The sequence below is a fragment of the Gadus chalcogrammus genome, chromosome 11 (assembly GCF_026213295.1).
Source record: "Gadus chalcogrammus isolate NIFS_2021 chromosome 11, NIFS_Gcha_1.0, whole genome shotgun sequence".
NCBI lineage: Eukaryota > Metazoa > Chordata > Actinopteri > Gadiformes > Gadidae > Gadus > Gadus chalcogrammus.
The window spans coordinates 27,792,039-27,814,538 of record NC_079422.1 but is presented as its reverse complement, the minus strand read 5'-3'; the positions used below and the strand labels follow the sequence as shown (position 1 = coordinate 27,814,538).

At 50.5% G+C, this 22,500-nt stretch overlaps 1 protein-coding gene across 1 annotated transcript; it reads left to right on the top strand.

Moving 5' to 3' along the window:
- Positions 1-822: 822 nt before the first annotated feature.
- On the top strand, positions 823-22,494 carry cep120 (centrosomal protein 120). Its single transcript, XM_056602882.1, has 21 exons — positions 823-1,101; positions 1,929-2,085; positions 3,030-3,153; positions 3,403-3,547; positions 5,486-5,634; positions 6,143-6,340; positions 6,639-6,845; positions 8,016-8,130; positions 9,036-9,082; positions 9,137-9,252; positions 9,841-9,990; positions 10,429-10,611; positions 12,403-12,700; positions 12,775-13,029; positions 13,960-14,049; positions 14,754-14,846; positions 18,109-18,270; positions 19,851-19,973; positions 20,878-20,976; positions 21,509-21,654; positions 22,220-22,494. Exons 1-21 carry the CDS (start codon positions 1,059-1,061, stop codon positions 22,407-22,409), a joined length of 3,090 nt encoding a protein of 1,029 aa, XP_056458857.1. The 5' UTR covers positions 823-1,058; the 3' UTR covers positions 22,410-22,494.
- The last annotated feature ends 6 nt before the right edge of the window (positions 22,495-22,500 follow it).

Below are 22,500 nucleotides of genomic sequence, written 5' to 3'. Positions count from 1 at the left end.
CTCCAGAATGTGGGAGTGGGAGAGGATGGAATGGCTTGCTAGCAGTCCTGACCTCAACCCCATGAACACTTGTGGGATCAGCTTGGGCGTGCTGTTCGTGCCAGTAGTGACCAACACAGCTACGTTGGATGACTTACGTTGGCGACAATGCTGGTTGAAGAATGGGATGCCATCCCACAGCAGTGTGTGACCAGGCTGGTGACCAGCATGAGGAGGAGGTGCCAGGCTATTGTGGCTGTGTATAGTTCTTCCACACGCTACTGAGGCTCCTGTTTGGGAAATGAATAAATTGTTTAATTGCCAATATGCCTTGTTTCTTCAAACTTCAATCATCCAATCCACCAAACACCAAACGAGTCAATGGCAGAGAGCTCTCAGCTCTGCTGCTCATCCCACAAGTGCATGTTCCTTACAAATGGGGCACCATTAGAAAGGGATCTATACAGGCTTTCCAACGATATAAGATTTATTGCCAAAAAGAATTGTTACCACAGAGAAATAATCAACCAAACACAAATTTCCTTACTTTTTGTGCTAAATGTATGTGTATATATTTTTTTTATTATTATTATTATTATTATTATTATTATTATTATTATTATTATTATTATTATTATTATTCATTTATTTATTTTGTTTTGTTTTGTTTGCATGTTTTTTCTCTGAATGTATTTTTATGATATAAAGTATCATTTGCCAACCTCCTTGTTACACACTCCTGTGTAGTAGTCCAGTAGGTGGCGGTATATAGTGAAAAGCTATGATCCGCCATAAAACAGTAGAAGAAGAAGTAGAAGAAGAAGTGGAGGAAGAAGAAGAAGAAGTAGACTTCCGGTTCTGAATCAAAGGAGGTGGCGCCAAAGAACGTCAACAGAGCGGGTCGACAACGGATTAATTTATTAATTAGATTATAGATGATAGATTACCAGAACAATATCGTTCATTGCTGCCAACCACAACGATAACGTGCATTAATTTAACGTTCGTCTAGTGAACGATAAGGAGCCACAGGTAGGGTTAGGGTTAGAGAGGGTTAGGGTTGATGTTAGATCCTGATCATGAAGACTGAGCCGCTGCTCGTCGTCGTGTCCGTCCTGGAGGGTAAGAAACATTAAACATGATAACATTATACCTTCAACATTAGAACTTTATACCTTAAACATTATACCTTAAACATTATAACTTTATTACTGAAGCGGTAGAACATTATACCTTAAACATTAGAACATTGTACCTAACCCTAAACCGACATTCACAATGATGACAATAATAAAGAAGTTACCTTGAAACCTACTGGTGATAAAGTCAGTAGGAGAGGTTAAAGTTATAAAGTCAGTAGGAGAGGTTAAAGTTATAAAGTCAGTAGGAGATGTTAAAGTTATAAAGTCAGTAGGAGATGTTAAAGTTATAAAGTCAGTAGGAGATGTTAAAGTTATAAAGTCAGTAGAAGATGTTAAAGTTATAAAGTCAGTAGAAGAGGTTAAAGTTATAAAGTCAGTAGAAGATGTTTAAGTTATAAAGTCAGTAGGAGATGTTTAAGTTATAAAGTCAGTAGGAGATGTCAGTAGGAGATGTTAGTCTAAGTGGAAATATATTAATGAAGCCTGTGAGTAGTGCTTTGCATGTAGTTTAAATAGCCTTGTTTGTAATGTATCACCATCAGGTGTTATATAGAGTATATACAGTAGGTATATTGGAAGGTATGCTACTGGTACCACTGTGTCACATTGTGTTACGCTGGTACCACTGTGTCACATTGTGTTACGCTGGTACCACTGTGTCACATTGTGTTACGCTGGTACCACTGTGTCACATTGTGTTACGCTGGTACCACTGTGTCACATTGTGTTACGCTGGTACCACTGTGTCACATTGTGTTACGCTGGTACCACTGTGTCACATTGTGTAATTGTGTAACCTTGTGTTAGGTCGTGACTTCCCGAAGAGCCAGCGGGCGTGTGTGGTGGTGACGGCTCGGTTCGATGGAGAGAGGCTCTCCACTGACCCCGTGGAGAGCCGAGAGCAGCCCCAGTTCAGCACGGAGCTGGCCTGGGAACTGGACCGCCGCACCCTGCACCAACACAGGTCAGGACCAGGGGCTAGACCCACACAGGACCAGGACCAGGGGGTTAGACCCACACAGGACCAGGACTAGGGGGCTAGACCCACACAGGACCAGGACCAGGGGGTTAGACCCACACAGGACCAGGACTAGGGGGCTAGACCCACACAGGACCAGGGGGTTAGACCCACACAGGACCAGGACTAGGGGGTTAGACCCACACAGGACCAGGGGGCTAGACCCACACAGGACCAGGGGGCTAGACCCACACAGGACAAGGACCAGGGGCTAGACCCTAACCCTAGACCCACACAGGACAAGGACCAGGGGCTAGACCCTAACCCTAGACCCACACAGGACCAGGACTAGGACTAGGGGCTAGACCCACACAGGACCAGGACTAGGGGCTAGACCCACGCAGGACCAGGACTAGGGGGCTAGACCCACACAGGACCAGGGCTAGACCCACACAGGACCAGGACTAGGACTAGGGGCTAGACCCACACAGGACCAGGACTAGGGGCTAGACCCACGCAGGACCAGGACCAGGGGGTTAGACCCACACAGGACCAGGGGGTTAGACCCACACAGGACCAGGGGGTTAGACCCACACAGGACCAGGGGGCTAGACCCACACAGGACCAGGACCAGGGGTTAGACCCACAAAGGTCAGGACCAGGGGCTAGACCCACACAGGACCAGGGGCTAGACCCACACAGGACCAGGGGGTTAGACCCACACAGGTCAGGACCAGGGGCTAGACCCACACAGGACCAGGACTAGGGGGCTAGACCCACACTGGACCAGGACCAGGGGCTAGACCCACACAGGACCAGGACCAGGGGCTAGACCCACACAGGTCAGGACTAGGGGGCTAGACCCACACAGGACCCGGACCAGGGGCCCGGGGGGGGGGAGGAGGCGGCACACACTGAGGGGTGGAGGTGACGGTGTAATGCTCCTCCAGGCTCCAGAGGACCCCCATCAAGCTGACGGTGTTTGCGGTGGGCAGCGGGACGGGGGGAGAGTCGGGGGGAGATGCACTGGGCTACGTGGTTCTGGAGCTGCGCTCCGTCCAGGAGATCAGACAGGTGCACCACCTCCACATCTACACCCTCTACTGGCACCACATCTACACCCTCTACTGGCACCACATCGACACCCTCTACTGGCACCACATCTACACCCTCTACTGGCACCACATCTACACCCTCTACTGTGTGTGTGTGTGTGTGTGTGTGTGTGTGTGTGTGTGTGTGTGTGTGTGTGTGTGTGTGTGTGTGTGTGTGTGTGTGTGTGTGTGTGTGTGTGTGTGTGTGTGTGTGTGTGTGTGTGTGTAGGAGCCCCGCTGGTACCCTCTCCTCAGCAGTCGGTTCTCCCAGCGGCGGCCTGCCCTGCTGCTCAGCGTTCTGCTGGAGAACGACACCAAGACCCCCCACGCCTCTCCTGATAGGTTCAGAGCCAAGAAGGCCCCGCCCAGACCAGGTCAGCTCCATGTACCTCTCCTGATAGGTTCAGAGCCAAGAAGGCCCCGCCCTGTTCAGCTCCATGCTCCACAAAGTCCTGCAGATAATGTATTAATAGCACTGTGAGGGACCGACGTGGTCACCCCAGGTATGTGGGATCCTGACTCAGGGGACTGGAGAGTGGGGACAAAAAGTGTGAAGAAAGAGTGAAGTTTTATTTCCTTCAAAAACAGTCCCAAAATAAATCCCAAAAAATAGCATAGCATAATTTAGCATGACTATAGCCTAGCATAGCATAGTGTTACTAGTACTGGCTTCACAGCCAGACAGCACCTACCGTCACTCACGCCAACACGAGATTCCCCTAAATAAGGAAAGGAAATTGGACCATCAAGGCCGGTTGGGCCATACCACTACCATAGGGGACATTTGCTGGCCAAGGCTAAACGGAATGACCTACTGCGGCGGAACTAAAATTCCACCAATCAATTAGCTGGTTACTGAGGCCCCGTCCACACGGAGACGATCTTTTGGTGAAACAGCGTAAGTCTTGTGCGTTTCGGCCAATCTTCCAGAACGGAGCCGGCGGATCCGGTGCCCGAAACCGCACATTTCTGAAACCATGTCCCAGGGTGGTTTCTAATCTATCCGGACCTATGCGGTTTCGTGTTAGGATTCGTGTGGACGCCCAAAACTTAAACGATGACGTCATTAGCCCCCCACCAGCTGGGGGACGTCAGAGTTGGGTTTATCTTCTATTTTTTTTGTGGCTTTAAATAATGCCCCTTGATGAATTTAATTACTGACTGTACATTAAAAAGTATTTCTGCTCAATTTAAAAGGTTGAATCTCCGCGTGACTGAATGTTTGTATACAGCGCGCAGGCTGTATGCGCGCAGGCTTGATGCGCTCCACTTTTTTCTGTGGAGAACCAGCGCCTTGAATATTGACAACAGCGTTTCTACAACTCGATGCGTTTTCACAAGGGGAAAGATTGTTTTCGCCCGTCTGGACGGGGCCTGTTCTTCTCGGACTGTATGTTTGTAAACATCGAGCAGGCTTTATGCGCATGCTCGCCTCTTCTTCTTCTTCTTTTTGCTGGAGTTATGTGGCAGAAGCAGCGCCCCTTATGGGCCTGGAATGTATACCACAGGAGAGGAGGAGGAGATATTCCTGAACCGCATAAAACGAAACCGGATCGTTTTCGCCCGTTTCGGGTCCGTGTGGACGGGGCCTGAGACAGTGAGAAGGGGTTTCACTTTCTCACAATCAACTTCTCAAACAGATTTCTATGTGTCAGGTTCGATATGCTCTGGTTCTGTGTGGTAGGTTCTATATGCTCTGGTTCTGTGTGGAGGTTCTATATGCTCTGATTCTGTGTGGTAGGTTCTATATGCTCTGGTTCTCTGTGGTAGGTTCTATAGGCTCTGGTTCTGTGTGGTAGGTTCTATATGCTTTGGTTCTCTGTGGTAGGTTCTATACACTCTGTTTCTTTGTACAGTAGGTTCTATATGCTCTGGTTCTCTGTGGTAGGTTCTATATGCTCTGGTTCTATGTACAGTAGGTTCTATACACTCTGGTTCTTTGTACAGTAGGTTCTATATGCTCTAGTTCTGTGTGCAGTAGGTTCTATTCGCTCTGGTTCTCTGTGGTAGGTTCTATACGCTCTGGTTCTGTGTACAGTAGGTTCTATATGCTCTGGTTCTGTGTGCAGTAGGTTCTATACGCTCTGGTTCTCTGTGGTAGATTCTATAGGCTCTGGTTCTGTGTGGTAGGTTCTATAGGCTCTGGTTCTCTGTGGTAGGTTCTATACACTCTGGTTCTTTGTACAGTAGGTTCTATACGCTCTGGTTCTGTGTACAGTAGGTTCTATACGCTCTGGTTCTGTGTACAGTAGGTTCTATACGCTCTGGTTCTGTGTACAGTAGGTTCTATATGCTCTGGTTCTGTGTGGTAGGTTCTCTCGTCGTGGCTGATCTGGTCCCAGAGCGGCTGGAGGCGGTTCTTGTGCCGGAGCAAGGCTACCACCAGGTGGGACCCCCAGAACTCTGCTCCGACATGTTCGTCCTGTCCGTCACCGTCGCCTTCGCCTCCAAACTAGAGCAGGTAAACAAACACCCTCAACACGTTGATCTTTAACCTCTGACCTAGAGCAGGTAAACAAACACCCTCAACACGTTGACCTTTAACCTCTGACCTAGAGCAGGTAAACAAACACCCTCAACACGTTGATCTTTAACCTCTGACCTAGAGCAGGTAAACAAACACCCTCAACACGTTGACCTTTAACCTCTGACCTAGAGCAGGTAAACAAACACCCTCAACACGTTGACCTTTTACCTCCGTCCTGGAGCAGGTAAACAAACACCCTCAACACGTTGACCTTTAACCTCCGACCTAGAGCAGGTAAACAAACACCCTCAACACGTTGACCTTTAACCTCCGACCTCAGCAGTAACAGCTGAACATTTGGAACGGGCCCATCTACCTGAAATAAGAATTAGCATTGTGTTCCGTTACTCTTAACGGGCCCTCGTTAAACGGTCATCAGCGTTGACCAGTAACAGCCCATAACCGGTCTGTTAATGGTCACGTGATGTCATGTGATGTGCAGCTGGTTCCCAGCACCGTGCCGCTGGCGGCGGAGGGGGCGGACTTCTTCTTCTACTACAGCCTGCTGGGTAATGACATCACCAGCGCTCCGTTCCTCAACCTCCTCAGCCCCTCCTTCCAGCCGGAGCGCGCCTCCGTACGCATCCGCAGCACAAAGCAGGTCCTGCTCACCTACCTGGGCCAGCAGCCTGCTCTACAGGTAACCCGTCTGTCTGCCTGTCTGTCTGTCTACCTTGGGCCAGCAGCCCGCCCTCAAGGTGACATGTCTGCCTGTCTGTCTGCCTGTCTGTCTCTCTGTTTGTCTGTCTAGCGGCCTTTAGTGGTTGCGTACCGACCTAACTTGCCTGTCTGTCCACCTGTCTGTCTGCCTGTCTGTCTCTTTGTCTGTCTGTCCGCCTGTCTGCCTGTCTGTCTCTTTGTCTGTCTGTCTGTCCACCTATCTGTCCGCCTGTCTGCCTGTCTGTCTCTTTCTGTCTGTCCACCTGTCTGTCTGTCAGGTCCATCTGTGTTGTGGAAGCCAGTCTCTGGGGAGTGCAGAGGTACCTCTGTCGGACCTGTCTCACTGCTGCGGGGCGCTGGACAGACAGACGGCCACGGTGGAGGGGGTTTTCGTCCTCAGGGGGGGGGGCAGAGGGCCCCCAAGAGGCCCCCCCGCCGACCTGCAGCCGTCAGTCGGCCTGGCCCTCAGCCTGCGGAGGGAGATGGTGGGAACTCACTCACTCACTCACTCAGTCACTCACTCACTCACTCAGTCACTCAGTCACTCACTCAGTCCCTCACTCACTCAGTCACTCACTCAGTCCCTCAGTCACTCAGTCACTCACTCAGTCCCTCAGTTACGCAGTCACTCACTCAGTCAGTAACTCAGTCAGTCAGTCACTCACTCAGCAGTGGGGTGAATCTCAGGTTCCTGACGATACGATCGGGAACCTGTAGGATGATGGGTTGGGTGGTGGTTCTATAGGATGATGGGTTGGGTGGTGGTTCTATAGGATGATGGGTTGGGTGGTGGTTCTTTAGGATGATGGGTTGGGTGGTGGATCTATAGGATGATGGGTTGGGTGGTGGTTCTATAGGATGATGGGTTGGGTGGTGGTTCTATAGGATGATAGGTTGGGTGGTGGTTCTATAGGATGATGGGTTGGGTGGTGGTTCTATAGGATGATGGGTTGGGTGGTGGTTCTATAGGATGATGGGTTGGGTGGTGGTTCTATAGGATGATGGGTTGGGTGGTGGTTCTATAGGATGATGGGTTGGGCGGTGGTTCTATAGGATGATGGGTTGGGCGGTGGTTTTATAGGATGATGGGTTGGGCGGTGGTTCTATAGGATGATGGGTTGGGCGGTGGTTCTATAGGATGATGGGTTGGGCGGTGGTTCTATAGGATGATGGGTTGGGTGGTGGTTCTATAGGATGATGGGTTGGGTGGTGGTTCTATAGGATGATGGGTTGGGTGGTGGTTCTATAGGATGATGGGTTGGGTGGTGGTTCTATAGGATGATGGGTTGGGTGGTGGTTCTTTAGGATGATGGGTTGGGTGGTGGTTTTATAGGATGATGGGTTGGGTGGTGGTTTTATAGGATGATGGGTTGGGTGGTGGTTCTATAGGATGATGGGTTGGGTGGTGGTTCTTTAGGATGATGGGTTGGGTGGTGGTTTTATAGGATGATGGGTTGGGTGGTGGTTCTTTAGGATGATGGGTTGGGTGGTGGTTCTATAGGATGATGGGTTGGGTGGTGGTTCTATAGGATGATGGGTTGGGTGGTGGTCCTCTAGCTTCTCTCTCGACTGCGTGTACGATCGAAGTACATACAGTAATATAGTAATAATTGTATAGCAGTCGTAGTAAAGTCTCTTTCCTCACATTGCTCCAGTTGCCAGGCAACAGTGATGGAGGAGATGGGCCTGCCCAGCCAGCGGCCCCATCCCTCGTCGCCAGGCCCCCCCAGACACACCAGCAGGGGGCGCCCTGTCCATCAGCTCACACAGGTACACTGGTCTCTCCATGGAGGACCTGGCTCATCATGGCTTCTGCTCTTGCATATGGCATTGGACCGAAATGAAGAATTAATTAAGGACAATACTAACAAGTATTACCTTTAGGGGTGTGACGAGATCTCGTGCCACGAGATCTCGCGAGATTAAACTCAACGATATTACCCGTCGCGTTAAAAATCGGTCTCGCGAGATTTGTGAGCTATCCAAACTTCTATTTGTGGCCTGTAGGGGCAGTAATGCGCCTTTGCTACGTCTAGCCCGCCAGAACCTAACGAAGGATTAGGAAAAGAAGAAGAGGAGGAGAAGGAGGGGAAGCAGCCATAGGCAGCCAGAATGACGTCGGAAAATACCCGTATTACCGTCGAAGATGCCCCCGCCACTTTTCAATCATTTGTTTGGCAGCATTTTGGGTACCCGGCGGAAATGATGAATGGCAGTAGAGTGACTGATAAGACACGGACAATACCAAGTTGTCAGTGACATACTTGGTCAGACTCTGTTTGCACTATTTGCACTCTGTATTGATGGAGTAGAAATTTGCTTTGGTTTCGCACATAATATTGTTTGCACTTGAAAAAAAGATAATTATTTAATCAAATGTATTTTACTCCAACTTTTATAAATTTTAGTTTGTTTCAATTTCATGCATGTAAAGAGTTATCATAAAACATTTCAAAATGCTTGTGCAACTCGGTTAAATAAAAGTCTGTTGGTCCACAACAGTCATATTTTTTGTCATTGTAGTATTCTTAAAATCTCGTCTCGTCTCGTTCTCGTGAACCGAATATCGAGTCTCGTCTCGTGAGCTGAGTGTATCGTCACACCCCTAATTACCTTAATACTGTTATTACCCTAAACAGGAATCCTAAACGACACTACTCCTCTCTCTGCTCCAGGGCTGAACCGGCTGGTGGAGGTGGAGCAGGGCCAGGGGGGGGAGGTGGAGCAGGGCCAGGGGGGGGAGGTGGAGCAGGACCAGGGGGGGGAGGTGGAGCAGGACCAGGGGGGGGAGCTGGTCTCTATCCCAGCCTCATCGCACCACTTCTGCTTCTCTCTGGACCTCCGCAGTCTCACCAACCTGCTGCTCCCACACACCCCCTCAGTCGTCCTCAGGTAGGTCTGGCTGTTACTCACCTGTGTTAGGCTGTTACTCACCTGTGTTAGGCTGTTACTCACCTGTTTTAGGGTGTTACTCACCTGGGTTAGGCTGTTACTCACCTGGGTTAGGCTGTTACTCACCTGTGTTAGGCTGTTACTCACCTGTGTTAGGCTGTTACTCACCTGTTTTAGGGTGTTACTCACCTGGGTTAGGCTGTTACTCACCTGGGTTAGGCTGTTAATCACCTGGGTTAGGCTGTTACTCACCTGTGTTAGGCGGTTACTCACCTGGGTTAGGCTGTTACTCACCTGTGTTAGGCTGTTACTCACCTGGGTTAGGCTGTTACTCACCTGTGTTAGGCTGTTACTCACCTGTGTTAGGCTGTTACTCACCTGTTTTAGGGTGTTACTCACCTGGGTTAGGCTGTTACTCACCTGGGTTAGGCTGATACTCACCTGTGGTAGGCTGTTACTCACATGTGTTAGGCTGTTAGTCACCTGTTTTAGGGTGTTACTCACCTGTGTTAGGCTGTTACTCACCTGTTTTAGGGTGTTACTCACCTGTGTTAGGCTGTTGCTCACCTGTATAATGGTGTGTGTCAGGTACTGGTACCGGTTCCTGGGGGGTGCTTCTCCCATCAGCACCAGCCCGGCGGTGGAGCTCCGGGGGGGGGAGGAGGTGTTCCTCCCTCAGTCCTTCTGCTCCTTCCACTTCGCTGCCCAGCCCCAGCAGATGCAGCAGACCTTCACCAGGTCTGCCGCACACACACACGCACACACGCACGCTCTCTCTCACGCGCACACACACTCCCAGACACACACACTCAAGGAAACACTCCAGGGACACACAGTCTCACGGACACATTCACGGACAAACACACACTCACGGATAAACGCACGCATGCACAGCAGGTGGGACCCACCGTCTCCAGATGTGACCGGTCCCCAGGTGTGATCCGTGACCCAGGGTGTAACCTGCTGGGCTCCAGAGGTAACCTGCTGGGCTCCAGAGGTAACCTGCGGGGCTCCAGAGGTAACCTGCGGGGCTCCAGAGGTAACCTGCGGGGCTCCAGAGGTAACCTGCGGGGCTCTAGTGTGCCCCTACATGGTCAGGGTCAGGGTTAGGGTTAGCTAACCCTAACCCTGACCCTGACCGGGCTGGGCTCCAGAGGTAACCGGGCTGGGCTCTAGTGTGCCCCTACAGGTGGAGGTGTGGTGTCGCGCCCCCGGCTCCAGAGACCAGCTGGTGGGCTCTGCCTCCGTGCCCCTGGCGCCGCTGCTCTGTGCAGAGCGGACTAGTTTCAGTGGTCCTCTGGGTCAGCCGGCCTGCAGACAGACGCTCACCACCACGGCACCCGTACTGTCCAACCACAGGTACTGGTAACCAGTTAACCTCACTAACACACTCTGGTACTGTCCACACAGGTACTGGTAACCAGTTAACCTCCCTAACACACTCTGGTACTGTCCACACAGGTACTGGTAACCAGTTAACCTCCCTAACACACTCTGGTACTGTCCACACAGGTACTGGTAACCAGGTAACCTCCCTAACACACTCCGGTACTGGTAACCAGTTAACCTCCCTGACACACTCTGGTACTGGTAACCAGTTAACCTCCCTGACACACTCTGGTACTGGTAACCAGTTAACCTCCCTAACACACTCCGGTACTGGTAACCAGTTAACCCCCCTAACACACTCCGGTACTGGTAACCAGTTAACCTCCCCAACACACTCTGGTACTGTCCAACCACAGGTACTGGTAACCAGTTAACCTCCCCAACACACTCTGGTACTGGTAACCAGTTAACCTCCCCAACACACTCTGGTACTGGCCCCCCACAGGTACTGGTAACCAGTTAACCTCCCTAACACACTCTGGTACTGTCCAACCACAGGTACTGGTAACCAGTTAACCTCCCCAACACACTCTGGTACTGTCCAACCACAGGTACTGGTAACCAGTTAACCTCCCCAACACACTCTGGTACTGTCCAACCACAGGTACTGGTAACCAGTTAACCTCCCCAACACACTCTGGTACTGGTAACCAGTTAACCTCCCCAACACACTCTGGTACTGGCCCCCCACAGGTACTGGTAACCAGTTAACCTCCCTAACACACTGCGGTACTGGTAACCAGTTAACCTCCCTAACACACTCCGGTACTGGTAACCAGTTAACCTCCCTAACACACAGCGGTACTGGTAACCAGTTAACCTCCCTAACACACTCTGGTACTGATAACCAGTTAACCTCCCTAACACACTGCGGTACTGGTAACCAGTTAACCTCCCTAACACACTGCGGTACTGGTAACCAGTTAACCTCCCTGTTACAACTCCCACTGGGGAAGCGGGGGAGGTAACGGATGTTAACATTAACCGGGTTATGGGTGTAGATGAAGAAACAATTAGTGAGTGAAACAATAAAGGAATGCCAACAGCAACGGATAAGGTTGAACAAAGGTTTAATGGGGCTGATTACAAAAACACAACAGTAACATACGACAAAACCAGCGGGCCTTGGGACTTGAGTGTTGCCAAAGAAAAGAACCCAACAAAACAAGCTAAGCTAACAGCTAATACAGCGGACCACACGTCCGCTAACCTAACTAAACTAAGCCAAAAGTACAGCGGGTAGCAACACTCCTAGCCTAGTGTTACTAACAAAGAAGAGCACTACGTGTAAATGTATAGACGCCTCTGTCTTACCTGTCCCAAGGCCGCAAGGTAACCACAAAGACAAAAAAACATGGGGGAACTAACAAAGTAGGTCACAATTGGTGCAAGCAGGGGGCGAAAGGAAAACTAATATATGTATATCTCTTAGATATGTATATAATTAAAATGCTCTAACCATGCCACAGCAAAACCAGTCCACGAACCACGAACGGGACAAAAAGGAGAGAGTAAGGGACGAGTTAAACTGGCTTTTATGTGTGTGGCAGGCCTCCCCTGGCTGGAAACTGATGAGGTGATTGGTGGAAGCTGGTTGGTAGAGGCGGGTTGATGATGAGTTCTTAATGTCTCGCACCTGCACATAAAAGAGGGGAAACAAGAAGGCAGCCACACACAAACAGTGGCCGTAACACTCCCTAACACACTGCGGCACCGTGGAACGTGTGTCGGGGGTTGTTAATGAGGTGTTTGTGTCCCCAGGGAGAAGGTGGCTGACCTGTGTTACACATCCACCCTGGAGGACCAGGGGCCCCTCCAGACCACAGCCACCCTGGAGGACCAGGGGCCCCTCCAGACCACAGCCACCCTGGAGGACCAGGGGCCCCTCCAGACCACAGCCACCCTGGAGGACCAGGGGCCCCTCCAGACCATAGCCGCCCTGGAGGACCAGGGGCCCCTCCAGACCACAGCCACCCTGGAGGACCAGGGGCCCCTCCAGACCACTGCCGCCCTGGAGGACCAGGGGCCCCTCCAGACCGCTTCCCTGTCCTCTGCCCAGGTGAGGGCCCCTACCTACACCTGCTAACCCGGTCGGGGGTCACTCAGTATAACAGGCGTGTTCATCTACAACAGAGCAGACTGGAGCAGCAGGATCTCAACCGGACCCCAACACGAGCACCCCCCGGCGGCCCCAGCAGGGGCCCCCAGCCCGGGCCGGGCCCCAGCAGGACCCCCGGCCAGGCCTGGGCCCCCGGGCCGGGCCCCAGCAGGACCCCCGCCCAGGCCTGGGCCCCCGGGCCGGGCCCCAGCCGAGACACCCTGGAGTACCGTACCGCTGTGGAGCTGGAGCTATGGAAGGAGGAGCAGGAGGACGCCTTCCTCCAGCAGGTCCTGATGTAGTACTACTACTAGTACTAGTAGTAGTAGTAGTACTACTACTAGTACTAGTAGAAGTAGTACTACTTCTACTAGTGGTAGTACTACTTCTACTACTACTACTAGTAGTCTACTACTACTACTACTACTACTACTACTAGTAGTAGTAGTAGTATACTAGTAGTAGTACTACTCCTAGTACTAGTAGAAGTAGTACTACTTCTACTAGTGGTAGTACTACTTCTACTAGTAGTAGTAGTAGTACTACTTCTACTAGTACTACTACTACTACTACTACTACTACTACTACTACTACTACTACTACTACTACTAGTAGAAGTAGTACGAGTACTAGTAGAAGTAGTACTACGAGTACTAGTAGAAGTAGTACTAGTACTACCACTAGTAGAAGTACTACTACTACTACTACTAGTACTAATACAACTTTTATGATTAATAGTACTATACTATTACTAATAGTACTGATAGTACTATACTACTACTATTACTAATAGTACTATACTGCTACAAGTACTAATAGTACTAATAGTACTATACTACTATTACTAATCGTACTATACTGCTACAACTAATAGGACTTATATTATTAATAGTACTATACTACTACTATTACTAATGGTACTACACTATTACTACTACTGCTTTTACTAATGGTATTATACTACTACTAACATAACAATACTTATACTATTACTACTACTATCACCAATCAAAAAAGTAATACAGCAATTTATAAATATTTAGTGCAACTGACAACCAGGTCGGTACATTAAGTGAAATGTGTGTGTGTGTGTGTGTGTGTGTGTGTGTGTGTGTGTGTGTGTGTGTGTGTGTGTGTGTGTGTGTGTGTGTGTGTGTGTGTGTGTGTGTGTGTGTGTGTGTGTGTGTGTGTGTGTGTGTGTGTGTGTGTGTGTGTGTTAGCTGAGGAGAAAGGAGTCTAGTCACATGCAAGTGTTGGCTGAAGAGTGGAGGAGACGAGACGGCGAGAGAGAAGCTCTGGTCAAGAAGAAGGTACACACACGCGCACACGTGTACTCCCTAACCCTACAGGGTTCAGTATCAGGTGTACTCCCTAACCCTACAGGGTTCAGTATCAGGTGTACTCCCTAACCCTACAGGGTTCAGTATCAGGTGTACTCCCTAACCCTACAGGGTTCAGTATCAGGTGTACTCCCTAACCCTACAGGGTTCAGTATCAGGTGTACTCCCTAACCCTACAGGGTTCAGTATCAGGTGTACTCCCTAACCCTACAGGGTTCAGTATCAGGTGTACTCCCTAACCCTACAGGGTTCAGTATCAGGTGTACTCCCTAACCCTACAGGGTTCAGTATCAGGTGTACTCCCTAACCCTACAGGGTTCAGTATCAGGTGTACTCCCTAACCCTACAGGGTTCAGTATCAGGTGTACTCCCTAACCCTACAGGGTTCAGTATCAGGTATACTCCCTAACCCTACAGGGTTCAGTATCAGGTGTACTCCCTAACCCTACAGGGTTCAGTATCAGGTGTACTCCCTAACCCTACAGGGTTCAGTATCAGGTGTACTCCCTAACCCTACAGGGTTCAGCATCAGGTGTACTCCCTAACCCTACAGGGTTCAGTATCAGGTGTACTCCCTAACCCTACAGGGTTCAGTATCAGGTGTACTCCCTAACCCTACAGGGTTCAGTATCAGGTGTATTTGTAATATATATCTTATGTATCTCCATCACTAGGAAGTGGAGTATAACCAGTTAGAGGAGCGTCTGCAGAAGACTCTAGAGGACCTCGAGATCAGAGAGAAACAGCTGGAGCACGCTCACAAGGAGGTACGCTACCGCTACTGTTCACTATCCAGCGCTAGTAGAGGTACGCTACCGCTACTGTTCACTATCCAGCGCTAGTAGAGGTACACTACCGCTACTGTTCACTATCCAGCGCTAGTAGAGGTACTCTACCGCGACTGTTCACTATCCAGCGCTAGTAGAGGTACACTACCGCTACTGTTCACTATCCAACGCTAGTAGAGGTACGCTACCGCTACTGTTCACTATCCAGCGCTAGTAGAGGTACACTACCGCTACTGTTCACTATCCAGCGCTAGTAGAGGTACGCTACCGCTACTGTTCACTATCAGCGATAGTAGAGGTACGCTACCGCTACTGTTCACTATCCAGCGCTAGTAGAGGTACGCTACCGCTACTGTTCACTATCCAGCGCTAGTAGAGGTACGCTACCGCTACTGTTCACTATCCAGCGCTAGTAGAGGTACGCTACCACTACTGTTCACTATCCAGCGCTAGTAGAGGTACGCTACCGCTACTGTTCACTGTCCAGCGCTAGTAGAGGTACGCTACCGCTACTGTTCACTATCCAGCGCTAGTAGAGGTACGCTACCGCTACTGTTCACTATCCAGCGCTAGTAGAGGTACGCTACCGCTACTGTTCACTATCCAGCGCTAGTAGAGGTACGCTACCGCTACTGTTCACTATCCAGCGCTAGTAGAGGTACGCTACCGCTACTGTTCACTATCCAGCGATAGTAGAGGTACGCTACCGCTACTGTTCACTATCCAGCGCTAGTAGAGGTACGCTACCGCTACTGTTCACTATCCAGCGCTAGTAGAGGTACGCTACCGCTACTGTTCACTATCCAGCGATAGCAGAGGTACGCTACCGCTACTGTTCACTATCCAGCGCTAGTAGAGGTACGCTACCGCTACTGTTCACTGTTCACTATCCAGCGCTAGTAGAGGTACGCTACCGCTACTGTTCACTATCCAGCGCTAGTAGAGGTACGCTACCGCTACTGTTCACTATCCAGCGCTAGTAGAGGTACGCTACCGCTACTGTTCACTATCCAGCGCTAGTAGAGGTACGCTACCGCTACTGTTCACTATCCAGCGCTAGTAGAGGTACGCTACCGCTACTGTTCACTGTTCACTGTCCAGCGCTAGTAGAGGTACGCTACCGCTACTGTTCACTATCCAGCGCTAGTAGAGGTACGCTACCGCTACTGTTCACTATCCAGCGCTAGTAGAGGTACGCTACCGCTACTGTTCACTATCCGCGCTAGTAGAGGTACGCTACCGCTACTGTTCACTGTTCACTGTCCAGCGCTAGTAGAGGTACGCTACCGCTACTGTTCACTATCCAGCGCTAGTAGAGGTACGCTACCGCTACTGTTCACTATCCAGCGCTAGTAGAGGTACGCTACCGCTACTGTTCACTATCCAGCGCTAGTAGAGGTACGCTACCGCTACTGTTCACTATCCAGCGCTAGTAGAGGTACGCTACCGCTACTGTTCACTATCCAGCGCTAGTAGAGGTACGCTACCGCTACTGTTCACTATCCAGCGCTAGTAGAGGTACGCTACCGCTACTGTTCACTATCCAGCGCTAGTAGAGGTACGCTACCGCTACTGTTCACTATCCGGCGCTAGTAGAGGTACGCTACCGCTACTGTTCACTATCCAGCGCTAGTAGAGGTACGCTACCGCTATTGTTCACTATCCAGCGCTAGTAGAGGTACGCTACCGCTACTGTTCACTATCCAGCGCTAGTAGAGGTACGCTACCGCTACTGTTCACTGTTCACTATCCAGCGCTAGTAGAGGTACGCTACCGCTACTGTTCACTATCCAGCGCTAGTAGAGGTACGCTACCGCTACTCTGTTCACTATCCAGCGCTAGTAGAGGTACGCTACCGCTACTGTTCACTATCCAGCGCTAGTAGAGGTACGCTACCGCTACTGTTCACTGTTCAGCGCTAGTAGAGGTACGCTACCGCTACTGTTCACTATCCAGCGCTAGTAGAGGTACGCTACCGCTACTGTTCACTATCCAGCGCTAGTAGAGGTACGCTACCGCTACTGTTCACTGTTCAGCGCTAGTAGAGGTACGCTACCGCTACTGTTCACTATCCAGTGCTAGTAGAGGTACGCTACCGCTACTGTTCACTATCCAGCGCTAGTAGAGGTACGCTACCGCTACTGTTCACTATCCAGCGCTAGTAGAGGTACGCTACCGCTACTGTTCACTATCCAGCGCTAGTAGAGGTACGCTACCGCTACTGTTCACTATCCAGCGCTAGTAGAGGTACGCTACCGCTACTGTTCACTATCCAGCGCTAGTAGAGGTACGCTACCGCTACTGTTCACTATCCAGCGCTAGTAGAGGTACGCTACCGCTACTGTTCACTGTTCACTATCCAGCGCTAGTAGAGGTACGCGACCGCTACTGTTCACTATCCAGCGCTAGTAGAGGTACGCTACCGCTACTGTTCACTATCCAGCGCTAGTAGAGGTACGCTACCACTACTGTTCACTGTTAACGATCTATTAATAATAATAAATTGGATTTATCTTTAGTAGGACTCAAAGTCGCTTCACCGGTGGTGATAAAACAAACAGACGCTGCACTGAGACACGCTGGCTGTATGTCAGTGCTTAATCTGTATTATTAACAGACTGTCATCATTAACATGTTATTGGTGATTCAATATGGTCCTTATTAACAGACTGTCATCATTAACATGTTATTGGTGATTCAATATGGTCCTTATTAACAGACTGTCATCATTAACATGTTATTAGTGTTTCAATATGGTCCTTATTAACGGACTGTCATCGTTAACATGTTATTTGTGTTTCCACATGGTCTGTATTATTAACAGACTTTTTTCATTACATGACATCATTAACATGTTATTGGTGTTTCCATATGGTCCTTATTGTTAAGACTGTTTTCATTAACATGTCATCATTAACCTGTTATTAGTGTTTCCATATGGTATGTATTATTAACAGACTGTTTTCATTGCATGACATCATTAACATGTTATTAGTGTTTCCATATGGTCTGTATTATTAACAGACTGTTTTCATTAACATGTCATCATTAACCTGTTATTGGTGTTTCCATATGGTCCGTATTATTAACTGACTGTTTTCATTAACATGTCATCATTAACCTGTTATTGGTGTTTCCATATTGTCCGTATTATTAACGGACTGTTTTTAGTCACTTGTTATGGTGTTTCCACATGGTCGTCATTGTTCATTCCCATGTTATTATGAACTTGTCTCCTCAGAGCCAGGCGGTCGGCCGGGACCTCCGGCTGGACTACGAGCTTCGGCAGCGGGAGCTGCAGGAGAGGAGCGGGCAGCTGGCCAGGGAGTACGGCCAGCAGGGGGCGGCAGAGCGCCACCGCCTGGGCCTGCTGGAGGCGGAGAGGAACCGACTGCTGCAGCAGGTAGGACGGGGACAGGGTGAGGAACCGACTGCTGCAGCAGGTAGGACGGGGACAGGGTGAGGAACCGACTGCTGCAGCAGGTAGGACGGTGACATGGTGAGGAACCGACTGCTGCAGCAGGTAGGACAGTGACAGGGTGAGGAACCGACTGCTGCAGCAGGTAGGACAGGGACAGGGTGAGGAACCGACTGCTGCAGCAGGTAGGACAGGGTGAGGAATTGACTGCTGCAGCAGGTAGGACAGGGACAGGGTGAGGAACCGACTGCTGCAGCAGGTAGGACGGTGACAGGGTGAGGAACCGACTGCTGCAGCAGGTAGGACAGTGACGGGGTGAGGAACCGACTGCTGCAGCAGGTAGGACAGTGACAGGGTGAGGAACCGACTGCTGCAGCAGGTAGGATAGTGACGGGTAGTGGTGCAACGGTTCACGGGTTTCCCGTGATCCGTACGGATCAACCCTCACGGTTCGGGACGCAAGTGATCCGCGGATCGGCTGATAAAAAAAAAAGTTGTGCGTTGACGTGATCAGCGCATGTTTAGAGGACAATTCCGGCATTAACAATATCATCAAGTATCGTAGCGAAATACAGTTTCTGTTGTGTTTTATTTGGCGTTCCGTAAATCCTATTGAAACGTAAACCGGAACCGGACGTGTTTAGGTTTGGTTGTAGTCTTTTCGCTCGGTTCGCCGTATCGACAGTAGGGCTAGAACCGAGCGAAAAGACTACAACCAACCTCCCTTGCAATGAGCAATGAGTCTCCCAACCGAAATCAATGGATTTACAAAATGCCAAATAAAACACCACAGAAACTGTATTTCGCTACCAAACTAAAAAATAGAAGATAAGGATGTCTGCTTTGCCTTAGGAGAGTGTACACTCTAAACTCTCCCCAGGCAATGCAGACATCCTGAATTTTAAATCCAGGGTTAGGGATTATTTACTATCCTATCCATGTTAAAAAGAAGAAGGAATAATGCCTCAGATTGCACATTTTTAAATATTGACCATGCTTAAAGGAAGCAGGATTATTACCTAATTTTTCACTTTATTTTGTTTTTACACAGTTAAAAGATTTTATTTAAAGTCAGATTTGTCTTGTTATCTTTGTTGTTGTTGTTGATCCGAAGATGATCCGACCCGTGACTCAAAAACCGTGACCCGATCCGAACCGTGAGCTTTGTGATCCGTTGCACCCCTAGTGACAGGGTGAGGAACCGACTGCTGCAGCAGGTAGGACAGTGACAGGGTGAGGAACCGACTGCTGCAGCAGGTAGGACAGTGACGGGGTGAGGAACCGACTGCTGCAGCAGTTAGGACAGTGACGGGGTGAGGAACCGACTGCTGCAGCAGGTAGGACAGTGACGGGGTGAGGAACCGACTGCTGCAGCAGGTAGGACAGTGTGTAGAGAAGAAAGTATGTGTGTGTGTGTGCGTGTTAACGTCTGTGTGCTGCAGCTGGAGGACGGGGAGCTGCGGCACAAGGCCCTCCAGAAGGAGTTCTGTATTGGTGTGTGTTAACGAGTGTGTGTAAACGTGTATTAGTGTGAGTTAGTATGTTAACGTGTGTGCGTGCTGCAGGTGGAGGAAGGTGAACTGCGGTACCAGGCCCTCCAGAAGGAGTTCTCTGTGTTCAGGGAGCAGCAGCACTGCAGACCAGAGGCCCGCCTGCAGTCGGAGGTCAACCTCCTGACCCTGGAGAAGGTATCATCACTGCATGAGTACTACTGGTTCACTACCTTCACCTGTACTACTCAAGTACTGCACATCACACTGCATGAGTACTACTGGTTCACTACCTTCACCTGTACTACTCAAGTACTGCACATCACACTGCATGTGTAACACTGGTTCACTACCTACACCTGTACTACTCAAGTACTACACATCAGTCTGTTCATCAGCATTATATCCACTGTGTCTAGAAGGTTCTAGAGGGTGGGCTCTATTATGTCCAGGGTCTAGATGGTTCTAGAGGGTGGGCTCTATTATGTCCAGGGTCTAGATGGTTCTAGAGGGTGGGCTCTATTATGTCCAGGGTCTAGATGGTTCTGGAGGGTGGTCCCCCTACGCTATTGGGTGATGCGTTTCAGCTTGATGCTCATCTTGATCTCTTTACTTCAGAGAAGAATGACCTCCTCAGTGACCTCCTCAGTGACCTCCCGGCCTCCTTAGTGACCTCCTCAGTGACCTCCCAGCCTCCTCAGTGACCTCCTCAGTGACCTCCCGGCCTCCTTAGTGACCTCCTCAGTGACCTCCCGGCCTCCTTAGTGACCTCCTCAGTGACCTCCCGGCCTCCTTAGTGACCTCCCGGCCTCCTCAGTGACCTCCTCAGTGACCTCCCGGCCTCCTTAGTGACCTCCTCAGTGACCTCCCAGCCTCCTCAGTGACCTCCTCAGTGACCTCCCGGTCTCCTCAGTGACCTCTTCAGTGACCTCCCGGCCTCCTTAGTGACCTCCTCAGTGACCTCCTCAGTGACCTCCTCAGTGACCTCCCGGCCTCCTCAGTGACCTCTTCAGTGACCTCCCGGCCTCCTCAGTGATCTCCCGGCCTCCTCAGTGACCTCCTCAGTGACCTCACGGTGCTCAGAGTTCTGCTTCTTTTGAAGGTGGAACTGGAGAGGAAGTTGGAGTCGACCACCAAGTCCAAACTCCACTACAAGCAGCAGTGGGGGCGCGCTCTGAAAGAGCTGGCCCGCTTCAAACAGGTAGTGTACCCCGCTGGGCCCCTACCCCATCTCAACCCGGTACCCCGCTGGGCCCCTACCCCATCTCAACCCGGTACCCCGCTGGGCCTCTACCCCGTGTCACTCCAGTACTCCGTCTCACCCACTTTGCATCAGGCTAGCCTAACAGCCTCCATCAGGCTAGCCTAACAGCCTCCATCAGGCTAGCAGCCTCCATCAGGCTAGCCTAACAGCCTCCATTAGGCTAGCCTAACAGCCTCAATCAGGCTAGCAGCCTCCATCAGGCTAGCAGCCTCCATCAGGCTACAGCCTCAGTCAGGCTAGCTAACCCTAAGCACACTCTGTAGTGCTACCATCTGTAACAGACCCCTACCTGTAGACACACCTCCTGCCTGTAGACACACCCCCTACCTGTAGACACACCCCCTACCTGTAGACACACCCCCTGCCTGTCCCACAAACGATTTCAAACTGCTTTAAGTCCTCGTTTAAGGTTTTCTAAGTTAAGGGTGTGTGTGTGTGTGTGTGTGTGTGTGTGTGTGTGTTTGTGTAGCGGGAGCAAGAGAATGCTCTCCATCGTCTGAAGAGGCAGCAGGAGGAGTTGGAGGCCATGAGGCTACGTTACCTAGCAACCGAGGAGAAGGAGGCGGTGCTGAGTGAGAGACAGGAGCTGGACAGCATCCGCCACCAGCTGACCAGGTGAGGGTTAGGTAGGCTCTCTAGGGGTTAGGTAGGCTCTCTAGGGGTTAGGGTTAGGTAGGCTCTCTAGGGGTTAGGTAGGCTCTCTAGGGGTTAGGTAGGCTCTCTAGGGGTTAGCTAGGCTCTCCTGGGGTTAGGTAGGTTCTCTAAGGGTTAGGGTTATGTAGGCTCTCTAAGAGTTAGGGTTAGGTAGGCTCTTTAGGGGTTAGGGTTAGGTACGCTCTCTAGGGGTTAGGGTTAGGTAGGCTCTCTAAGGGTTAGGTTTAGGTAGGCTCTCTAAGGGTTAGGGTTAGGTAGGCTCTCTAAGGATTAGGGTTAGGTAGGCTCTCTAAGGGTTAGGGTTAGGTACGCTCTCTAAGGGTTAGGTAGGCTCTCTAGGGGTTAGGGTTAGGTAGGCTCTCTAAGGGTTAGGTAGCCTCATTGTAGGGTCAGGGTCTAAGGTCAGGGTTAGGGTCTACGGTCAGGGTCTAAGGTCAGGGTCTAAGGTCAGGGTTAGGGTTACAGAAGGATAGATGAGAGAGATGAGTCTTCCAAGATATAAACGATGACATCATTTCCTGTCTAGGTTAAAGCAGCAGGAGGAGTCTTCAGACCCCGCCCCCAGCGAGAAGGGGGAGGAGCATCTGGCTCGGCTGGTGGAGGAGAGAGACTCCCTGCTGAGGACGGGCGTGTACACCCAGGACGACCTCATCATCAGCCAGCTCAACACACAGATACACACTGCACGCACACACAGTACTACACACACACTTTAGACACACACAACACACACAATACACACACTAACACACACAATAGTACACACACGCACTATACACAGATACACGCTGTGACCACTAGGGGGAG